At 36.3% G+C, this 22,220-nt stretch overlaps 1 protein-coding gene across 6 annotated transcripts in view; it reads right to left on the reverse strand.

The window, feature by feature from the left end:
* Positions 1 to 22,220, reverse strand: part of Lerp (lysosomal enzyme receptor protein) — a 39,084-nt gene that overhangs the window by 13,617 nt on the left and 3,247 nt on the right. For 3 of the 6 annotated variants that reach the window (XR_011392661.1, XM_070090282.1, XM_070090281.1), the window contains exons 2-4: positions 19,657 to 19,837; positions 16,582 to 18,404; positions 14,872 to 15,716 (exon numbers count right to left, since the gene is read on the reverse strand). Coding sequence is in view for 5 of the 6 variants with exons in the window: in XM_070090282.1 (XP_069946383.1) it covers positions 14,872 to 15,716; positions 16,582 to 18,404; positions 19,657 to 19,837 (2,849 nt within the window). In the remaining variant the exon portion in view is untranslated. Of the gene's footprint in view, positions 1 to 13,863; positions 15,717 to 16,581; positions 18,405 to 19,656; positions 19,838 to 22,220 lie in introns of those variants that run through there. The other 3 variants (XM_070090284.1, XM_070090283.1, XM_053788773.2) reach the window with 2 other exon arrangements.

The following is a 22,220-nucleotide window of genomic DNA, read 5'->3' on the forward strand; positions in this document are numbered from 1 at the left end:
GCCATCTAGGCTCTCATAGATCCATCGTTTCAACAAAGTCACTCAAATATATCCGTTTTTTTTTTATTACTGCCTAGACTCTTTCTTACTCTCATAATTTTTTTGTGATCATTTTTAATTTCCTTTTTTTTACACATTCCCTTATACTTTTCCACCAACTTTCCAGCTACTTTTCTAAATCTCTCAGAAGCAGTATGTCAATTGTGACGAGCAATGTCGCAACTTGCCAACATTCGCATTCACTTTACCTTATCTACAAATATACGTCGGTTTGTGTGTGGCCAGCAGTAACAGCCTGGTTGATCAGGCCCTGATTCACCGCAAGAACCAGTCACAGACCAGGCCGTGGGGTATAACAACAGTGATAACACACATCCCTGTTTACTGTATAATACATGTTCTCACTTCTTTCCTAAGTACCTTAACCATAGTCTCACTTTCTCCTCAGAAACTATATAACTTTCATTAAAACCTCATACATGTATATAAAACTTTATTAACAGTTCAGTGAGGAAAGCAACCATCTTTTCACCTAACAATGAATTTAGAAAGGCATCAAAACTGACCTAACTGGTATTCATGTCTTCCCTTTAATATCTGAAGGTACACTGTTTTTGCAAAAAAATCCTTTACTGAAACTCTTGATGGAGATAAGAATTTATACATGAAAGCACAATTATATGGTAGTAGGAAAAATTATAATTTTAAAGAAAGGTTTAAAAAAATAATGTGCAGATGTGAATAAGGATTTTCAATCACTGATTCTAAAATAATATAAAATTTATAAATTCTAAATGCAAAACACAGTACGTATAATTAAATGCTTCAGTTTTTTCATGCTTGCAAACTGGAAAAACATGCTGAAAATTTTTGTACTTACAAACACTGACACTGAATTCTGCAGGGTAAGAGGGACCATAACCACTAGTATTTAAGGGGTGTATCAACTTCTAGTATTATTACAATCAAAACTAAGCACTAAACCCACAAGGGTCATACAGGTATCAGTTACAAGTGATACCTAATTAAGAATCGTAGCCAATTCGTGTTTGGTATTTAATATGGGTTTAGAAATACTTGCTTGTGCATTTCCACACTACATTTATCCTTGATTTTCTACAATTTTCACATTCCTCACAATCACTTTTGTTTAAGTTATTTTGCTGTTAACTTCCTTGTCATCAACAATCTATTCTACTGTACTATCATATTACTGATGGTATATAATACCAATAGATTGATGAATGAGACATGCACATCACTTGAGTATCTATATTGCCAAAAGACTTCCCCTACACAGCAGACCTCTTCATTTAAATACAGGCAAATATGAAACTGGAGACATTAGAAGTTATTGAGTTTATCAGTCCTTCATCCTTGGTAGGTGGTCAATTCCTGAAGCCTAAAGCAGAAGCATACAGCCAGACCTTATATAGAAGCAGAAGTAGGTGTAGCAGCTGGAGGTGATGTCCAAGGTGAGCACAACCCATTAGTCAAACTCGGTCAAGCTAAACAGTCATTTAATAAAGGAGTTGTAGAAGACTTCCCATGTACAAAGATATCACGGTGTTGCTATGTCAGACAAGTATCGTACTCTTATTGTATTTCTGATACTTGTCTGACACAGCAATACCATGGTATCATGGTACAGGGGAAGTCTTTTACAATTCCTTTGCTAAACTGTTTAACATATGACCTACTTCTACTAGTGTGCTATGCTCACCTGATGCTACACCAGATGCTACACTTCATTTCTACTTGTATAGTATAAGGTCTGCCTGCTTGCCTCTCCTTTAGACTTGAAGGACTGACCACCTCCTCCTCCTCCTCCTCCTCCTCCTCCTCCTCCTATTAAGGCTGACAGACCGTAAACCTCAAGATTACTTCTACTGTCTCTGGTTTTATATTTGCCTGCATTACACTGAAGCCTGCTTTGTAGGTGAAACATTTTCATAATATAGATATCCAAAGTTTGCACACATCTTAATCATCAATTCCTTCTACTGTTTTAAAACTATTCCAGAAACCTAATAGTAAGGGTGTTTCCTATCCTTATGGTTTGCTGATAATGAACATTAAAAATGATGTGCTTGGCTTTATGAAGGTTGGGCAAAAGTGTTCAGTAAATATTAACAGTGCATGTCAGTAAGCAATGTTCAGGACAGTGATGATGATGGCTTCAGATGACTGATGGTGGCTTCAGGCATCTCTACTTTTGCAGCCTATTCACTAACCAAGACCTCTGCACCATTCCTTAGAAATTTAATATGCCTAATGGCTGGTATTTTTTCCTCTATACCATCTTCATGCTCAATTTTTTTAATAAATACAAGCCTTCATTTCACAATTTAATTTTTTCTACTACCAGAGGGATGGGGTTAAGATTTTCAGTGCTAAGGGATTGACCGCCCAACAGGCTCGTGTGAGCATGTTAGACTGGTGAAAGTTGAGATAAATGGTTTTTGTGACTTAACATGCTGTTGGAATGAGAGAGATAACTTTTATGAAGGAATTCAGGGAAACCAGAGGTGGAAAGTACAGTGCCTGCACTCTGAAGGAGGGGTGAAGATGTAGCAGTTTGGAAGGTCATTTGAACTGTGTCAGCACATTTCTAACAAGACAACACTTGAATGAACGACTAAATGTTTCCTTATTTTTTTTTTTTTGTCACTCTACTGCCATGGGCAATGGCTGGTGTTTAAACTAAAATAACTAACCCTTTCAATTAAATACAAGATACATTTTATATCCCTGAAGAGAAGTTGCAAAGATTGGTGGATGAATTTGGTAGGGTATGCAAAGGAAGAAAATTAAAAGTGAATACAGGAAAGAGTAAGGTTATGAGGATAACAAAAAGATTAGGTGATGAAAGACTGGATATCAGATTGGAGGGAGAGAGTATGGAGGAGAATGTATTCAGATATTTGGGAGTGGACGTGTCAGCGGATGGGTCTATGAAAGTTGAGGTGAATCACAGAATTGATGAGGGGAAAAGGGTGAGTGGTGCACTTAGGAGTCTGTGGAGACAAATAACTTTGTCCTTGAAGGCAAAGAGGGGAATGTATGAGAGTATAGTTTTACCAACGCTCTTATATGGGTGTGAAGCATGGGTGATGAATGTTGCAGCGAGGAGAAGGCTGGAGGCAGTGGAGATGTCATGTCTGAGGGCAATGTGTGGTGTGAAAATAATGCAAAGAATTTGTAGTTTGGAAATTAGGAGGAGGTGCGGGATTACCAAAACTGTTGTCCAGAGGGCTGAGGAAGGGTTGTTGAGGTGGTTCGGACATGTAGAGAGAATGGAGCGAAACAGAGTGACTTCAAGAGTGTATCAGTCTGTAGTGGAAGGAAGGCGGGGTAGGGGTCGGCCTAGGAAAGGTTGGAGGGAGGGGGTAAAGGAGGTTTTGTGTGCGAGGGGCTTGGACTTCCAGCAGGCATGTGTGAGCATGTTGATAGGAGTGAATGGAGACAAATGGTTTTTAATACTTGATGTGCTGTTGGAGTGTGAGCAAAGTAACATTTATGAAGGGGTTCAGGGAAACCGGCAGGCCGGACTTGAGTACTGGAGATGGGAAGTACAGTGCCTGCACTCTGAAGGAGGGGTGTTAATGTTGCAGTTTAAAAACTGTAGTGTAAAGCACCCTTCTGGCAAGACAGTGATGGAGTGAATGATGGTGAAAGTTTTTCTTTTTCGGGCCACCCTGCCTTGGTGGGTTCGGCCAGTGTGATGATAAAAAAAAAATAATAAAAAAATAATAATTTTATATCCTTTACTATCCTGGTTTCAGTATCTCAAACTCCTAATGTTAATCCTGGCAACTCTTTGGTATTTCCCTATCGTTATTGTCATTCATATACAACAATAACTGTCAAATAAATATTCATTATATAATTATGCAATAAGATCACAGTAAACAGGTGATATTATATAATTATATCAGTATGCTGAGAATACTTGTTCTAGTGACCATCATTACAACTAATAAAATATCCTACACTTTTCCTCGGCTCCATTTGCTCATTACCAAGAACTTCAAAAAAATATTATTCAAAATTCTTACAATATTCCCTCTAAAGCTCTAAGTTCACAAGTACAGGCATGTTGATCAGTGCTGAAACAATTTTAAACTAACAATGACATGCAATAGATAAGTAAAGTAAATAAAGATGAACTATAATTAAATTTTGCAACACCAATTCCTCAGTGAATCCAGCTTATCTTGGTGTGATTTGGATGATGTGTTAAAAAAAATTCTCACCAGTCAATTCTCAAAAATCTAAGTTTAGTAAGCGATCAGCTATAAATTCACATTCCATCCATCATACCTACACTATGTTTAACTCTGCCATAAGATTAGTAAGGTGGGAAATTTTCTAAATTCTCTGCCATATTAGCCCATTACACAAATAACCCACACGTAGGAGATAGGAGCTTACAACGACATTTCAGTCTGACTTGGACCATTTACAAAGTCACACTGTGATTTTGTAAATGGTCCAAGTCGGTTCGAAACGTCATCATAAGCTCCTCTCCCCTATGTGCGGGTTATTTTTGAATTGTTCCAATCATAGTATTGTGCCTTTTTGTTCTATATTAACTCATCCCTAAGACAAACTGCAGAAAAACACTCCACCACCAATATATATATATATATATATATATATATATATATAGTAGTAGGTAGGTTGGTAGACAGCAACCGCCCAGGGAGGTACTACCGTCCTGCCAAGTGAGTGTAAAACGAAAGCCTGTAATTGTTTTACATGATGGTAGGATTGCTGGTGTCCTTTTTTCTGTCTCATGAACATGCAAGATTTCAGGTACGTCTTGCTACTTCTACTTACACTTAGGTCACACTACACATACATGTACAAGCACATATATACACACCCCTCTGGGTTTTCTTCTATTTTCTTTCTAGTTCTTATTCTTGTTTATTTTCTCTTATCTCCATGGGGAAGTGGAACAGAATTCTTCCTCCGTAAGCCATGCGTGTTGTAAGAGGCGACTAAAATGCCGGGAGCAAGGGGCTAGTAACCTCTTCTCCTGTATATATTACTAAATGTAAAAGGAGAAACTTTCGTTTTTCCTTTTGGGCCACCCTGCCTCGGTGGGATACGGCCGGTGTGTTGAATGAAAGAATATATATATATATATATATATATATATATATATATATATATATATATATATATATATATAATATATATATATATATATATATAGTATATATATAGTATATATATAGTATATATATAGTACAGTGGACCCCCGGTTAACGAACTTTTTTCATTCCAGTAGTATGTTCAGGTGCCAGTACTGACCGAATTTTTTCCCATAAGGAATATTGTGAAGTAGATTAGTCCATTTCAGACCCCCAAACATACACGTACAAACGCACTTACATAAATACACTTACATAATTGGTCGCATTTGGAGGTGATCGTTAAGCGGGGGTCCACTGTATATATATATAGTATATATATAGTATATAGTATATATATATAGTATATATATATAGTATATAGTATATGTATATAGTATATATATATAGTATATATATATAGTATATATATATTATATATATATAGTATATATATATATATATATATATATATATATATATATATATATATATATATATACATACATACATACATGCAGTACAAAAAATTACCCATTGTTAGCAGCTTCTCTACCAATGCTCATATACAGGAACAGTAATGCCCATGTTTTCTCAACATGACCCCAATACATGTACATAGTGCAGTACAGTAATATATCGCTTATTCTGAATAATGCAGATGCTGTTAAGTCCAAATTACAGATAACTAAGAATAAAATCAATTATGCACTACTGTCTCAGTATAAACTAAAATCTGAATTAGACACTTTGTGAATTAAAACTAGGAATTCTCCCTCCTAACTGGAAAATTACGAATTTAGGAAATCAATTCAATTCAAAATTCTGGAAAGCACTCTTACATTTAAAATATTCTAAATAAAAATTAAGAATTTTTGCTTTCATTAAGAATTGTACTAAATCATGATTACATATTCAAAATTAATTTTTTTCTAATTTAAATGCATTGCAAATGCAGTAACTGAGTCCTAAGCAAATGATATGTTACTATATCACAATAGTACCGTAGTAGATAAATTTCAAACAGTGCTATGTTAATTTTGCTGTACATGTTTGCAAAATAATTAAACTGAACATTATGTTTTGAAGCATGTGCACTATGCCATTCACTAATTCACAAACACAGATGAGAATAAACATAAGAAAAGCAAAAAGGAAAAGTCTTTTAAGAATAAAACTATGGAAAATAATGCAGAACATGCCCAAATAGAAATGACAAACAATAATTTTTAACCACAAATATGACAAATTAAAAAATCAGTATAGGATAAATGAAGCAAGAATTTTTAACAAAAGTTTGCAGAAGACGTAAGACAAGGCCCAAGTTACTTGTGTAAGTGCCAAAACTCTTTTCTAACCTTTAATGAGAATGACTTCCAAATTCTTAAATATTTACTGTACTGAACAGCATTTAATGTGTGTGGTTTGTAAGACAGGTGAAAAGTTTGTAAATGGATTCACAAATGGAATTTTTTCAGATTATATATCTGAAGATGGTTACTTTTTTTTTCCATGTGGGTCTTAAGCACGGTCTTTGATTGCCGCAACGAGGGGGGCTTAAGAGGCAATGGGGATATTTTGTTTGTGATTACCATAATGTGAGGCAATTTTATTTTTTTAGAGAATTAATAATTAGATGGTATAGTGTGCTTCAAAGAATAGAAGAGCGTTGTTGTGATGGCTTTGCCATGTATAAAGAATTTATTATATGTATGGAAAACTTTAAACCCAAAAACCCAAAGAGAAAGAAAAAACTTTCATTATCAGTCAACACTTTCACCATCACTCACACATAATCACTGTCTTTGCAGAGGCGCCCAGATACGACAGTTTAGATAGTCACTCCAAACTGCCAATATCCCAAACCCCTCCTTAAAAGTGCAGGCATTGTATATATACATGTGTGTGTGTGTGTGTGTGTGTGTGTGTGTGTGTGTGTGTGTGTGTGTGTGTGTGTGTGTGTGTGTGTGTGTGTGTGTGTGTGTGTGTGTATGTATGTATGTATGTATGTATGTATGTATGTATGTATGTATGTATGTGTGTATGTATGTATGTATGTATGTGTGTATGTATGTATGTATGTATGTATTATATATATGTCGTGCCGAATAGGCAGAACTTGCGATCTTGGCTTAAATAGCAACGCTCATCTTGCCATATAGGACAAGTGAAAATTTGTGCATGCAATTATTTCGCCAAAATCATTCTGAACCTAACGAAAAAAATATATTTCACTGTGTTTGTTTAGTATTAAATTATTGTAAACAAATCTAAAATATATTTAGTTGGGTTAGGCTAAAATAAATTGCGCTTGTTATAATAAGGTTAGGTAAGTTTTCTAAGTTCCTTTTGGTGCAAAATTATAAATTTTTACATCAACATTAATGAAAAAAATATATCTTTAAACGTATAAGAGAAAATTTTAGAAAGGACTTAATTTTAAATGAGTTCCTGCTAATTGACCAGTTTTACATATTCGGCACGACATATATTATATATATATATATATATATATATATATATATATATATATATATATATATATATATAAATGCTGTAAAGAGCTTTTATGAGGATAGTGAGGCACAGGTTAGGGTGTGTAGAAGAGAGGGAGAATACTTCCCGGTAAAAGTAGGTCTTAGACAGGGATGTGTAATGTCACCATGGTTGTTTAATATATTTATAGATGGGGTTGTAAAAGAAGTAAATGCTAGGGTGTTCGGGAGTGGGGTGGGATTAAATTATGGGGACTCAAATTCAAAATGGGAATTGACACAGTTACTTTTTGCTGATGATACTGTGCTTATGGGAGATTCTAAAGAAAAATTGCAAAGGTTAGTGGATGAGTTTGAGAATGTGTGTAAAGGTAGAAAGTTGAAAGTGAACATAGAAAAGAGTAAGGTGATGAGAGTATCAAATGATTTAGATAAAGAAAAATTGGATATCAAATTGGGGAGGAGGAGTATGGAAGAAGTGAATGTTTTCAGATACTTGGGAGTTGACGTGTCGGCAGATGGATTTATGAAGGATGAGGTTAATCATAGAATTGATAAGAACATAAGAACATAAGAAAGGAGGAACACTGCAGGAGGCCTGCTGGCCCATACTAGGCAGGTCCTTTACAATTCATCCCACTAACAAAACATTTACCCAACCCAATTTTCAATGCTACCCAAGAAATAAGCTCTGATGTGAATGTCCCACTCAAATCCAACCCTTCCCACTCATGTACTTATCCAACCTAGATTTGAAACTACCCAAAGTCCTAGCCTCAATAACCCAACTAGGTAGACTGTTCCACTCATCAACTACCCTATTTCCAAACCAATACTTTCCTATGTCCTTTCTAAATCTAAACTTATCTAATTTAAATCCATTACTGCGGGTTCTCTCTTGGAGAGACATCCTCAAGACCTTATTAATATCCCCTTTATTAATACCTATCTTCCACTTATACACTTCGATCAGGTCTCCCCTCATTCTTCGTCTAACAAGTGAATGTAACTTAAGAGTCTTCAATCTTTCTTCATAAGGAAGATTTCTGATGCTATGTATTAATTTAGTCATCCTACGCTGAATGTTTTCTAACGAATTTATGTCCATTTTGTAATACGGAGACCAAAACTGAGCTGCATAATCAAGGTGAGGCCTTACTAATGATGTATAAAGCTGCAGTATGACCTCTGGACTTCTGTTGCTTACACTTCTTGATATAAATCCCAGTAATCTATTTGCCTTATTACGTACGCTTAGGCATTGCTGTCTTGGTTTAAGGTTGCTGCTCACCATAACCCCCAAGTCCTTTTCGCAATCTGTATGGCTAAGTTCTACATCATTTAATTTATAAGTACTAGGGTTATGGGCACTCCCAAGCTTCAGAACCTTGCACTTATCTACATTGAACTGCATCTGCCACTTTTCTGACCAAGAATAGAGTTTGTTTAAATCCTCCTGAAGTTCCCTAACATCTACGTTTGAATCAATTATCCTACCTATCTTTGTGTCATCGGCGAATTTGCTCATATCACTAGTAATTCCCTCATCAAGATCATTGATATATATTATAAACAACAACGGGCCCAAGACTGATCCCTGTGGAACGCCACTTGTTACAGATCCCCACTCGGATTTAACCCCATTTATGGACACTCTCTGCTTCCTGTCAGTGAGCCATGACTCGATCCACGAGAGCACTTTTCCCCCAATGCCATGAGCTGCCACTTTCTTTAACAGTCTATGGTGCGGAACTCTATCAAAAGCCTTACTAAAATCTAAGTAAATAATATCAAATTCTTTATTGTGGTCAACAGCCTCAAAAGCTTTACTGAAGAAAGTTAATAAATTAGTTAGACAAGACCGGCCTCTTGTGAATCCATGCTGAGTATCATTAATCAAGCTATGCTTATCAAGATGGCTTCTTATAATCTCAGCTATAATTGACTCTAGTAATTTGCCTACAATTGAGGTCAGGCTTATTGGGCGGTAATTTGACGGTAACGACTTGTCCCCTGTTTTAAAAATAGGAGTTACATTAGCCATCTTCCACATATCAGACACTACACCTGTTTGAAGAGATAAATTAAAAATATTAGTTAATGGTTCACAGAGTTCCATTTTGCATTCCTTAAGAACCCTTGAAAAAACCTCATCAGGACCCGGCGACTTATTTTGCTTCAGTCTGTCTATCTGCCTCACAACCATCTCACTAGTGACTGTGATGTTACATAATTTATCTTCTTCTAGCCCACTGTAAAAATTAATTACTGGAATATTGTTAGTGTCTTCCTGTGTAAAAACTGAGAGAAAATAATTATTTAAAATCAAGCACATTTCATTCTCATTGTCAGTAAGGTGCCCATAGTTATTTTTAATGGGACCTATCTTATCTCTAACTTTTGTTCTATAGACCTGGAAAAAACTTTTTGGGTTAGTTTTAGAATCCCTAGCAACTTTAATTTCATAGTCCCTTTTAGCTTTTCTTATCCCCTTTTTAATGTCCCTCTTAATGTCAATATACTGATTCATAAGATGACCCTCACCTCTTTTGATACGCCTATAAATTCCTTTCTTATGCCCTAGTAGATATTTGAGCCTATTATTCATCCATTTTGGGTCATTTCTATTTGATCTAATTTCTTTATATGGGATAAACGCTCTTTGAGCAGCATGTATAGTGTTCAGAAAACTGTCATATTGATAGCTCTCTTCGTTACCCCAGTCAACAGATGATAAGTGTTCTCTAAGCCCATCGTAATCTGCTAAGCGAAAATCTGGGACTGTTACTGAGTTATCGCTACTATCGTACTTCCATTCAATGCTAAATGTAATTGATTTGTGGTCGCTAGCACCCAGTTCCTCTGAAATTTCTAAATTATTAACAAGGGATTCATTGTTTGCCATATCTAAGTCAAGCAGGTTATTTCCCCTTGTAGGTTCTGTCACAAACTGCTGACAGATGAGGGAAAAAAGGTGAGTGGTGCATTGAGGTATATGTGGAGTCAAAAAACATTATCTATGGAGGCAAAGAAGGGAATGTATGAAAGTATAGTAGTACCAACACTCTTATATGGATGTGAAGCTTGGGTGGTAAATGCAGCAGCGAGGAGACGGTTGGATGCAGTGGAGATGTCCTGTCTAAGGGCAATGTGTGGTGTAAATATTATGCAGAAAATTCGGAGTGTGGAAATTAGGAGAAGGTGTGGAGTTAATAAAAGCATTAGTCAGAGGGCAGAAGAGGGGTTGTTGAGGTGGTTTGGTCATTTAGAGAGAATGGATCAAAGTAGAATGACATGGAAAGCACATAAATCTATAGGGGAAGGAAGGAGGGGTAGGGGTCGTCCTCAAAAGGGTTGGAAAGAGGGGGTAAAGGAGGTTTTGTGGGCGAAGAGCTTGGACTTCCAGCAAGTGTGCATGAGCGTGTTAGATAGGAGTGAATGGAGACGAATGATACTTGGGACCTGACGATCTGTTGGAGTGTGAGCAGGGTAATATTTAGTGAAGGGATTCAGGGAAACTGGTTATTTTCATATAGTCGGACTTGAGTCCTGGAAATGGGAAGTACAATGCCTGCACTTTAAAGGAGCGGTTTGGGATATTGGCAGTTTGGAGGGATATGTTGTGTATCTTTATACGTATATGCTTCTAAACTGTTGTATTCTGAGCACCTCTGCAAAAACAGTGATAATGTGCGAGTGTGGTGAAAGTGTTGAATGATGATGAAAGTATTTTCGTTTTGGGGATTTTCTTTCTTTTTTGGGTCACCCTGCCTCGGTGGGAGACGGCCGACTTGTTGGAAAAAATAAAAAAATTATATATACAGGTCTCCCTCAACATTCGCGAGGGTTAGGGGATCAAGAGCCTCGCGAATGTTGAAAAACCGTGAATGTTTGGTGCCCCAATATATTGTAGGGAAATATATTACAATACTGCTTCCTTAACTTGCTGAACCATGAATAATCATAAAATACATGAAAACGTCGTAAATTGTACTAAATATATACATCTTATGCTTTAATAACGTATGTTATTTAATAACATGTATGTTAACAACATGTATGTTATTAAATAACACAGACTCCACCACTGCCTCCACCACTGCGAGTCCCTACTACCCTCCCTCCGACCCCCACAACTGGCAGCCAGCCCTCCCACCACTCAGTGTGGTGAGTGTTTTGTTTCTTCATTTTTTGCTATTAAACTACAGAATAAATAATGTAAACTCATCCATGACTGCATATTGGAACAGCTATTAGGAAAGGTATTAGACAGTGACATCATGTGTTTACTCTTGAACACTGCAAAGAATCGAACATTTCTGCTATTGCTAATAATAACAATAATAATAATAATAATAATAATAATAATAATAATAATAATAATAAATATGATATAATTGAAGAAGGAAATTGTACAAAAATACGAGAGAGTGGTTGACACATCGTCAGTGTGACTTTGTTTATGCTGGAGTGAACATTAGTCTCCCTGCTCTTCCAAACATTTCACAATAATTCAGCGGTTGAGGCAGTGGTATTTAATAACATATATGTTATAAATAATAATAGTACATGTTATTATTAATAACATGTATTATTATTAACATGTATGTATTTAATAACATATATGTTATAAATAATAATAGTACATATTATTAATAACATGTATTATTATTAACATGTATGTTATTAAATACCATTGCCTCAATCACTGCCTCTACCACTCCAGTCACACTCAATCTACAAGCACCAAACACAATGAATTATTGTGAAATGTTTGGAAGAGCAGGGAGACTAATGTTCACTCCAGCATAAACAAAGTGTCACTGACGATGTGTCAACCACTCTCTCGTATTTTTGTACAATTTCCTTCTTCAATTATATCATATTTATTATTATTATTATTATTATTATTATTATTATTACTACTATTGTTATTATTAGCTGTAGCAGAAATGTTTAATTCTTTGCAGTGTTAAAGAGTAAACGCATGATGTCACTGTCTAATACCTGTTCGAATAGCCATTCCAATATGCAATCATGAATGGGTTTACATTATTTATACTGTAGTTTAATAGCAAATAGTGAATAAACAAAACACTCACCACACTGAGTGATGGGAGGGCTGGCTGCCAGTTGCAGGGGTCGGAGGGAGGGTAGTAGGGACTCGCAGGTGGCGGGAAACTTAAATATGATTTGGCGGCTGGGAATTTGGTGGCTGGGAATTTGGCGGTTGAGAATTCGCGAATGTGTGAAGCCCGTGAAAGCTGAAAATGTGAATGTTGAGGGAGACCTGTATATATATTCCATGGGGAAGTGGAACAGAATTCTTCCTCCTTAAGCTATGTGTGTTGTAAGAGGCAACTAAAATGCCAGGGGCAAGGGGCTAGTAACCTCTTCTCCTGTATATATTACTAAATGTAAAAGGAGAAACTTTCGTTTTTCCTTTTGAGCCACCTTGCCTTGGTGGGATACGGCCGGTGTGTTGAAACAAGAAGAAAGATATACAGAGGACCCCCGGTTAACGATATTTTTTCATTCCAGAAGTATGTTCAGGTGCCAGTACTGACTGAATTTGTTCCCATAAGGAATATTGTGAAGTAGATTAGTCCATTTCAGACCCCCAAACATACACGTACAAACGCACTTACATAAATACACTTACATAATTGGTCGCATTGGGAGATGATCGTTATGCGGGGGTCCACTGTATATATATACACCAAAATTCTAGGGTCTCCAAAATGGTCTCAATCTGCCTGGTTAGGCCTACATCAGAAAATGCATGTCTGTGCCGTAAGTGTGATCCGTATAAAAAAAAATAAGTGTTGTGAGCAAGGCAGTGTGGGAGCCAGTAAAAGCCATTTTCATTTGTTTACTGTTTCATTGAATATTAAATACTGTACGAGTGAAATATATGAAAACACATAGGTGAAACTATACGATCCATAAACAATTAAAAAACTGGAAAAAATCGTAAAAAAATATTAAAACAGCAATTTTCTTTACACTGCAAGCACTTGTATTGCCATAATGTGATCACTAGCATCACCTCGAAACTTTCATATCACCGTATATACTGATCAGACTTAACTCGTTCTTGTCTTATTTCACTTCTAAAATCAGAGAGAATTTTTCCTAAAGATAAAATTTTTTTTTTCAAAATTGCCAGTGTACTAAGGGCATGCTTATTTTAGACCCTTTGGCAGTTTAAGGGTTAAAGAAAATGGTTATGAAATTACTGAAGCTTTAAAAAATATCTACTGTACCTGTGCATGTTTTTAGATAATTACAATTTTTGTGGTATTAAACAACTGCTTTTGGATTTTAAATATACAACTCCTTTAAAATAAATGTAAATTACTGTGACCTTATAATGCCCTTTTCAAAGATTTAAAGCACATTATGAGAGCAAATATTATTTACATTTATCTTATAATCATCAGCAAGATTACAGCAACCAAAACAAACTTTATGAAGCATATAACAAGACATATTTTAGTTAATTATGCACATCTTAACTAGACATAGTTAATTATGCACATCTTAACAAGACATGTTTTAGTTAATTATGCACATCTAATTATCAGTTATATGCAGCACCCTCTATATTTATATATATCATTCACATGCTTCACACACTTCATAAGAAACATACTTTAAATGACAAACCAAAAGGACTTCTTGATAATTTGTGAAAGCAGTTCAGAGGGTTAGCTTTGATAAAATAAAGCATTAATTTGTTAAACATAAAAATACAGCATTAGGGTGCCATTCTATTAAATACGAAAGTGTTTAAAGTTTGATGATAGCATGGTGTATATTTCAATTTGTAAAATTTTATGAAACTCCATGAAATTTTGTGAAAATTCTGCAATTTTTGGTTAGGTAATTACAAGGTATTTTAATAAACTGAAAAAGATGTTACTTTTACATTTTACTCAAATTACCTACATAATGTTGCCTTCCTGTAGTTACTATTTCCTATGTCCCCTTGTAGTTACCAGTTTCTTGGTATACTTAACCCATAAATAATTTGTAAGAACAAACTCCTTATACTTAAATTACAATAAAGCCCACTGTTCAGCTTATTCATGACTAGTATACCAGAAAAAAAAGTAAGTGATATATCCAACCTAATATAGTTAAACTACACTCTGAGGAGATCATCATCGCTATCATCAACTCTAAACACTCTAACAGAGCTGGTGGTTCCTAGAAGTGTTGAGTTTTCAGACCGTGGCTGGCCAATGTTCGTGTACCCTCTGATTCCGAAGAGCCTTCGAGCTGAAGCCACCACATGTTGCCCTCTCTCCGACTTGAAAAGTATCAGCACCGCCACAAAAACAATGCCAGAGATGACAAGTACACTGGCAATAACAGCAGATGTTGCAGAGAATGGCTTCATAACTTTACTTTTTTGTGGGTTTGAAGTACCACTATCATTTTTGACATTGTCCATATTGTCATCAGTAATTGATGGCCTCTCTTTGACACCTGGTACTATGTCAGTAGTCCCAGTATTGTGGACAGCTGGCTTTTCTGTGGCATCCAGTACCATGTCGGTATTCCCATTATTATAGATGGCCTCAATGCAAGTTATATTTGTTTTCCAGCGGAATACAGCTAAGCAGTCCAGGCTTTCCATTAAATCATCAGCAACTGGATAACCAAAGCCAGCACTCATGTCACATTCAAAGTATATAGAAGTGGTCTTATGACCTGAGAGTGCACCAACACAGGAGGTTCCTCCGTAATATGTGAGCTTGAGCTGATCGTAGTCCCATTTCAATTCAGATTTATTAATTAGCCCATAACTATCTCCATCAGAGGTGCAAACACCAGATTCTTGGCAAACAGGACCACAAATATTTATTTTATATATTTTGTTTCCAAATTTAACTGAATAGCCTATTTTTCGCTGAAGGGGTGTCAAATCAATATTGGCTTTTGCAGCATCAAACTTAATTTGACACACAGGACCTGTATCTGGTTTAGTGACAGATTTTTCGCAGACAAGACTTGTTCGCCACTCAAACTGGTACTGGCAATCATGAGTTCTATTCTTGAAAACTGGGTTTCCCTGTAAAGAAATTCCATATTGAATGTCAAGTCATGGTTTCACATAGTAATAATTTAGCCTATACCACTTTCTCACAAAAATCTATAAATATTAATTCTTTTAAAATACTGGTACAGTATGAAATTTACTAAACTAGCAGAGTGACCCTGTCCTTTATATTAGTGCCTTAGATGAGGTTAGACTTTTTAAAAATGTTTAGTATCCCACTCTATTCTGCATATAGGAAATTATTTAATCATATTTAAAATAAGCTTTTCACCTAACGTTGTATCTGATTTTGTCTATACATATACATAGTGTGGTCACACGGTTGATTCATTCCTGTTATTTCAAATACACACATAATCCAGTTCAAATTTACTTAATCCTTTGCCAACCTAAACCCCAGTCTCATACTGGACACAAAAATTAGCACAAAGCAACAAATCACTCAGTTTCCTGACTAACTAATACAATGCATTTTTTTCAATTATAGTAATCTGCATTTGAATCAGCTCTAACCTCACCTCATGAATTTGTTAAAATTTCATCCTCCTACTGATGAAAAATGTATCTGATTAGAATTTTTCTAATACTGAAAATGATAAGGCATTTCAATATGAATGGGTGCAGCAACCATAAAATGCAATAAGTTTTCTTGGTATGGCAGATGGTAAGACCTTAAATATTATGTAAAGTATCTATGAAGATTAAAGAATGTGCCAAAACTGAGTTTGTGCCAGCAAAACAAATAATGGCACTTGTAATATATTCAAGAAATTTAAGTGCTAAATAAATAAAAATGAAATCTGAAAATCAAATATTATGGCAAGATGAAGTTTTAGAGAGAGTAAACATACAAAAACAAAGCAGTACTAAAACATACCATGCCAGCTGATACATCACAGATGAAGTGAATGCGAGATGAAATGCTGTAGTCTTGGTTGGAAGTGCAGGTGGAACCATGTGTATACATAATTTGTACTCCATCATTGTAAATGTATGTAGGTGTCACATCTGGATGACCTAGACTTAAAATCTTCGTTTCCAGAGTTGGACTATAGAGACAAGCACTGGAACCTGGTTGACAATTTAGGCCAGCTATAGGATTGAGAGGTCTGCAAACATTCAAATAAAATTTTTCCTTTGGATTATCTGGGTTTGACGTTTCATAATTTCCTGAAGCCTTAATTAGGGGGGAGAGATCAATACGATGTTCCCAAGTATCAACAAAACAGTTTATCCTTCTTTCACAAGCTAGATCTGTGTACCAGTTGACAAAATATGTGCACCGATCCAAGTCGTCATGTATCAATACTGGGCCCTCTTTGGCACTCTCAGCTCCACAGATAAAGCTGATTAATGTAGACCGCTTTGTAGCATTGCTGCACTCGTCACCCCCTGTGTAGTGAAGGAAAAGAAAACCTGGAAGGAAGTGAAGATTGGCATTAGCCTGGCCAGCATTTACTATGTTAGTTTCACTGTTATGCATGAAACTACAAGCTGCTGCACCTTTCTTTGAGCATTTTTCTTGGCTGACTTCTGCACAAACATTCAGGACAAGATGGAGACCCTCACTATCTTGTACTTCATACCCAGTATCTCTCTTTAATGAGTTAAGATCGAAGTTGTAACCGGTATAAGAATTGGAAACTGTGCAATTTTCTGCATTTATTTCTGATGTAGTAGTAGTTTCTGTTGATACTGGGCATGCAACAGAGGTTTTCCATTCAAAAAGGTATTTACAATTCTCTTCACCAATGAGTTGTGGGTAAGGATAGAGCTCATCTTTGTCACACTTGAACTCAATTACTGTTTCATACCTCTTAGAGCTATTTCCACAAAATTCACCTCCTGTATACTTTAATTTCAAATTGCCATCTTCCAAATAGGGACCACTGTGAACTTCACCAATATTCACTGATTTGTTTTCATGCTTAAGGTCAATAACACAAGCTGCAGCATTATAAGGACACCTACTGCTCTTGCTGTGCACTATAGATCTGCAAACATTTAGTACAAACTTTCTGGAGTCACCAGGATTAAAGTACTCTTCATTCATATTGGGTGATGATAGCTCATTGAGGTCATATACCATTCCATCACTAGTAAACACACTACAATCTACAACACGGAAGGGTGGGCAAGCATGTCTAGTACGCCACAAAAAGTAATATGTGCAAGAGGTTTCATGCAGAAAATGAGGCCCATCCCTACCATTTTCCTCTTGATCACAAAGAAAAATAATCTGTGTCGACCTTGTGTTATCACCTTCACATCCTCCTGATCCATTGGCAAAGTTCATTGTCAGAGTGCCATCATTAAATGTTACATTAGAAGTTGCTAGTCCAGCACTATATTCCTCATCTCCTTTGATTTGACATATTCCTGAAGTACCTCCCTTGCATGATGTTACAAGTGGCCCACACAAATTTACCAAGTAATTGTGTTCACCATCTGTGATGTTGTAATCCTTATTTTCATTTCTTAATGGGTTCAGGTCATATAAATTCTCATACAGTGGATCTACAACTTGACAGGCACTACCTTTCCTCACGTGGCGTGGGCAAGCAACTGGTGTCAGCCAGTTAAACACATATTCACAAGTTTCGGTTTCCTCCACTAGCATAGGATGATGTTCAACTGGGTTACACACCAAGTTGATTCGAGTTGAGCGAGTATGTTGTCCATTTTTACACGTGTCACCACCTGTAGAGTAAGTTCAGCATTAAAAATTATGCAGACCAAAAAAGCACTACTCAAAAGATAAAAGTAAGTACTGCACCAGTAACCATTTTGTTTATTACAACAGCTGTCTCCTGCCAAGGAAGGGTGACCCAAAAAAGAAAACCCATTCACCAACATTCATTCAGTTCTCTTGCAAAAAGCATGCTGACATCACAATTCAGATTATCCTCCAACAGCAACATCCTCACCCCTCCCTCAGAGTGCAGGCGATGCACTCAACACCTCCAGGACTCAAATATGGCTAATTGGTATCTCTGAATCTCCTCATTAACATTTCCTTGCTCACACTTCAACAGCAGTGCCTTAAAAATCACTTGTTTCCAATTACTCATATCTATCATGCTCACACAAGCCGCTGAAACACGAAGCCTCTTTTACCCCCTCCCTCCAACCAATCCTGGGACAACACCTACCCCCTACCTTTAACCCCATATTTATATACCTTCTTCATTATCTTATCTTTCTCCAACCTCTTTACAAGTTCAAACCACCTCAACAATCCTTCCCCAGGCCTCTAAATTATACCCTTGGTGACTATGTTACCTAATTTTTACACTCTGAATTCTGTGTATAATATTCAAACCAATCACTGCTCTTAAACATAACAATGCCACTGCCCTTAGCCTCCTGTTTTGCCTCCATGCCTCACTTATTTTTTTATTAACACATTGGGCCGGATTAAGGCATGGGCTTTAGGGGCTACAGCCCAGGGACCTCTGCCAGCTGGAGGGCCTCCAGAGATGTTCTCAAGAACTTACAATTTACTGATGTTTTGGAGAAATTTGTTTCCAAGAAATTATGAAAATTTTAATTGTGGTTAGCCTTATAAAAATAAACTTATTATTTCTTTAGCTTTTTTTCCTTTTGAAAATATCAGTGGGGGCCCTCACAATACCTGTAGCTCAGGGGCTTACAAAATCTTAATCTGGCTGTGAAGGAAGGTAATATTTATGAAGGAATTCTGGGAAACTGGTTAGGTAATCTTTGGTTCTAGAGGCAGAATGAACAGTGCCTGCATTGAAAAGAATGAGTGGAGAAAGCTGTGGTTTGGTGGGTCATTTGAACTGTGATATCCATGCAATTTTGGAAAGACAGAATCAACTTGAATGATTGGGAATGTCCTTTCCAATACCATACAAGACAGACACATGCAAATGTACACAATCAAAGACAGTAAATATGCACAAATATATAATTAAAAAAAAATACCCACCTGTATACAAAACTGTAATTGATCCATCTTTGTTTACATATGGGTGAGAAGCAATGAAGCCAAGGTTGTAAGAGGCCTCCCTTCCTACACTGGTCTGACATGCAAATGCAGGGCCCAAAGGACAGTGATAGAAGGTCCCTTCATTCACCTCTCCACAAATATTGATGTGGTACATGTCATTCTGTGAAGAAATAAATAAGTTTATTTAGGAACAGGTACACATAAGTACAGTTATCATACACAGTGTAAATTACCTAGGATAACCCAAAAAATAGTCAGACAAAGTGACTTATTTCCACTGGAGTCCTTGTAATATCTTATAATTTAAACCTTAAAAGTTAAAACAGCTAAGTAACTTAACTGTGTGAAAATCGGTTACAATAAAAGGAGATATGCTAGGAATAACGTAAACTGCGTTATTTATACATATTAACATTAAAGAGAGGATCAGCTTACAATAATAAGTACATGAATGTTAGCTATACAGGAAATCAGTGTTTTAAAATAGTCATAATATCACACTTGAAATATTGCAATGCCCAAGCTACATAAGATTTCAAAGTAAAATTAATAAATAAAACCCTCATAAATAGCTTTGATTTCCTTTTCATACATAAAATAAAGTACAGTATAGTACACTATACCTTCAAACCTTTGATGAGTTTTGAGAGTTCAACTCCCAGAGCCCAGCAATGGGCCAGGCTTGTCTGGTACTTGCCTGGTAGACCAGACTGTTACTATTGGTGGCCTGCTGGCCCACATATCCATCACAGCCTGGTTGATCTGGCACTTGGCAGAGATACTTGTCAAGTTTTCTCTTGAAGACTTTTACCCTTGTCCCAGCAGTGTTTCTGACATCTTCTAGTAAGATGTTGAACAATCTGGGACCATGAATGTTGATACAATGTTTTCTTGTTGTGCCCACAGTGTCCCTGCCCTTCACTTGGCTTATCTTACACTTCTTCCTGTATCCCCCACTTCGGCGAGAGATATGGCATATTTCTATTACAGTGGTACCCCAGTTTTCATCTTTAATCCATTCCAAAAGGTCGGTCAAAATCCAAAATGGACGAAAACTGAGGTAATATTTCCCATAAGAAATAATGTAAATCTAATTAATCCATTCCAGATACCCAAAAATATTAACAAAAAATACATTTTATAGAGAATAACTATAATTTAACATACAGAAAACAATGAGAAATAAATATAAAGCACTAATTTTAATGGATAAATGAACATTTAAATCACTATTACATACCTTTACTGAAGACTCTTGTTGGTATATGGAAGAAGGGGAGGAGGGGAGAGAGAGGAGAGGTTACTGTTGGAAGGGAAATCCCCCTCCATAAGGACTTCAGGTATCAAAGCCCTATCCGAGGTTACTTCCCTTCTTTGTCTTTTACTGGCACTAGGACCATCTTGAGAGTCAATGCACCCGTCGCACAGAAAATCTGTCCAGAGGCCTGGCGAGCTTGTCCACACGTACGCCACTCGTATTTTCATACAAGTTCTTTCTTTAATTCTATCATGTTTCTCACCTTCTTTACCAAAGGGCTGGCACCCTGAACTTTCTTTGGCCCCATGGTGGCTTATTTCGCAGTTGCACTCAATAAACAAGCACCAAAAACAATGGATGAATGTGCGGAGTATTATTCACTCAACAAATGACAGAGGCAGACTGAGTTAGGCAGCGGTGTCCCGGGCAGGCGGACGCATCTGATGCAGACAATTTCCGAGTCGCTGTACAAAACCTAGAGTAGAAATTCGCTGTAAAAAGTGATCAAAATCTGAACTGTACGACATTCGGACCGGACAAAAACCGGAGTTTTACTGTATCCCTTTCTATTACATATCTGTATTAGCTTTTATATAATTTGATCAACATCTAAAACAGATAGCAAATGCTTTAGGTATTACCTACAAGATTATTCATAAAATTTAGATATGGTACACTCTAATCTAAATGACATGCACAACATTGGGATCAAATGATAGTAAATCTTATTTGGTTTTGTTGGCTCATTTTAGTTTAACTCATCCCTTGTCACTGTTATATGTCAATACTACTACTACTACTACTACTACTACTACTACTACTATGACTACGACTACTACTAACAGTTTATTTCTTTGAGGCATACAAATAATGTGGATAAATGTGTTAGTACAATAGTAATCACAAAAGAAATCCACTAATTATGCAATGCATTAAATATAAAATTAAATGTAAATGATTCATTCACAGCTGTAAAACCACCAGTGCATGCTAAAAACAATAAAAAACTTATTTTAAGAATGTTTATAAAAAAATGTCAGATTAAAATCCATTACAATATAAAACACCCACATCAGCCCTCAACCCACCAACAGCCCACAACATTAAAGAAATGCATTAAGAGGACTGTATCTTCAAGGACCCCAATGGAAATAAGTCATTTTGTTTGACTTTTTTTGGGGTTGTCCTTGGTAATTTACACATGTTACGATGGACAATCATTTGTATAACTGTATTTATGTGTACCTGTACCTGAATGAACTTACTTACAAACATTATGCACTCT

The sequence above is a fragment of the Cherax quadricarinatus genome, chromosome 31 (genome assembly GCF_038502225.1).
Source record: "Cherax quadricarinatus isolate ZL_2023a chromosome 31, ASM3850222v1, whole genome shotgun sequence".
Lineage (NCBI taxonomy): Eukaryota > Metazoa > Arthropoda > Malacostraca > Decapoda > Parastacidae > Cherax > Cherax quadricarinatus.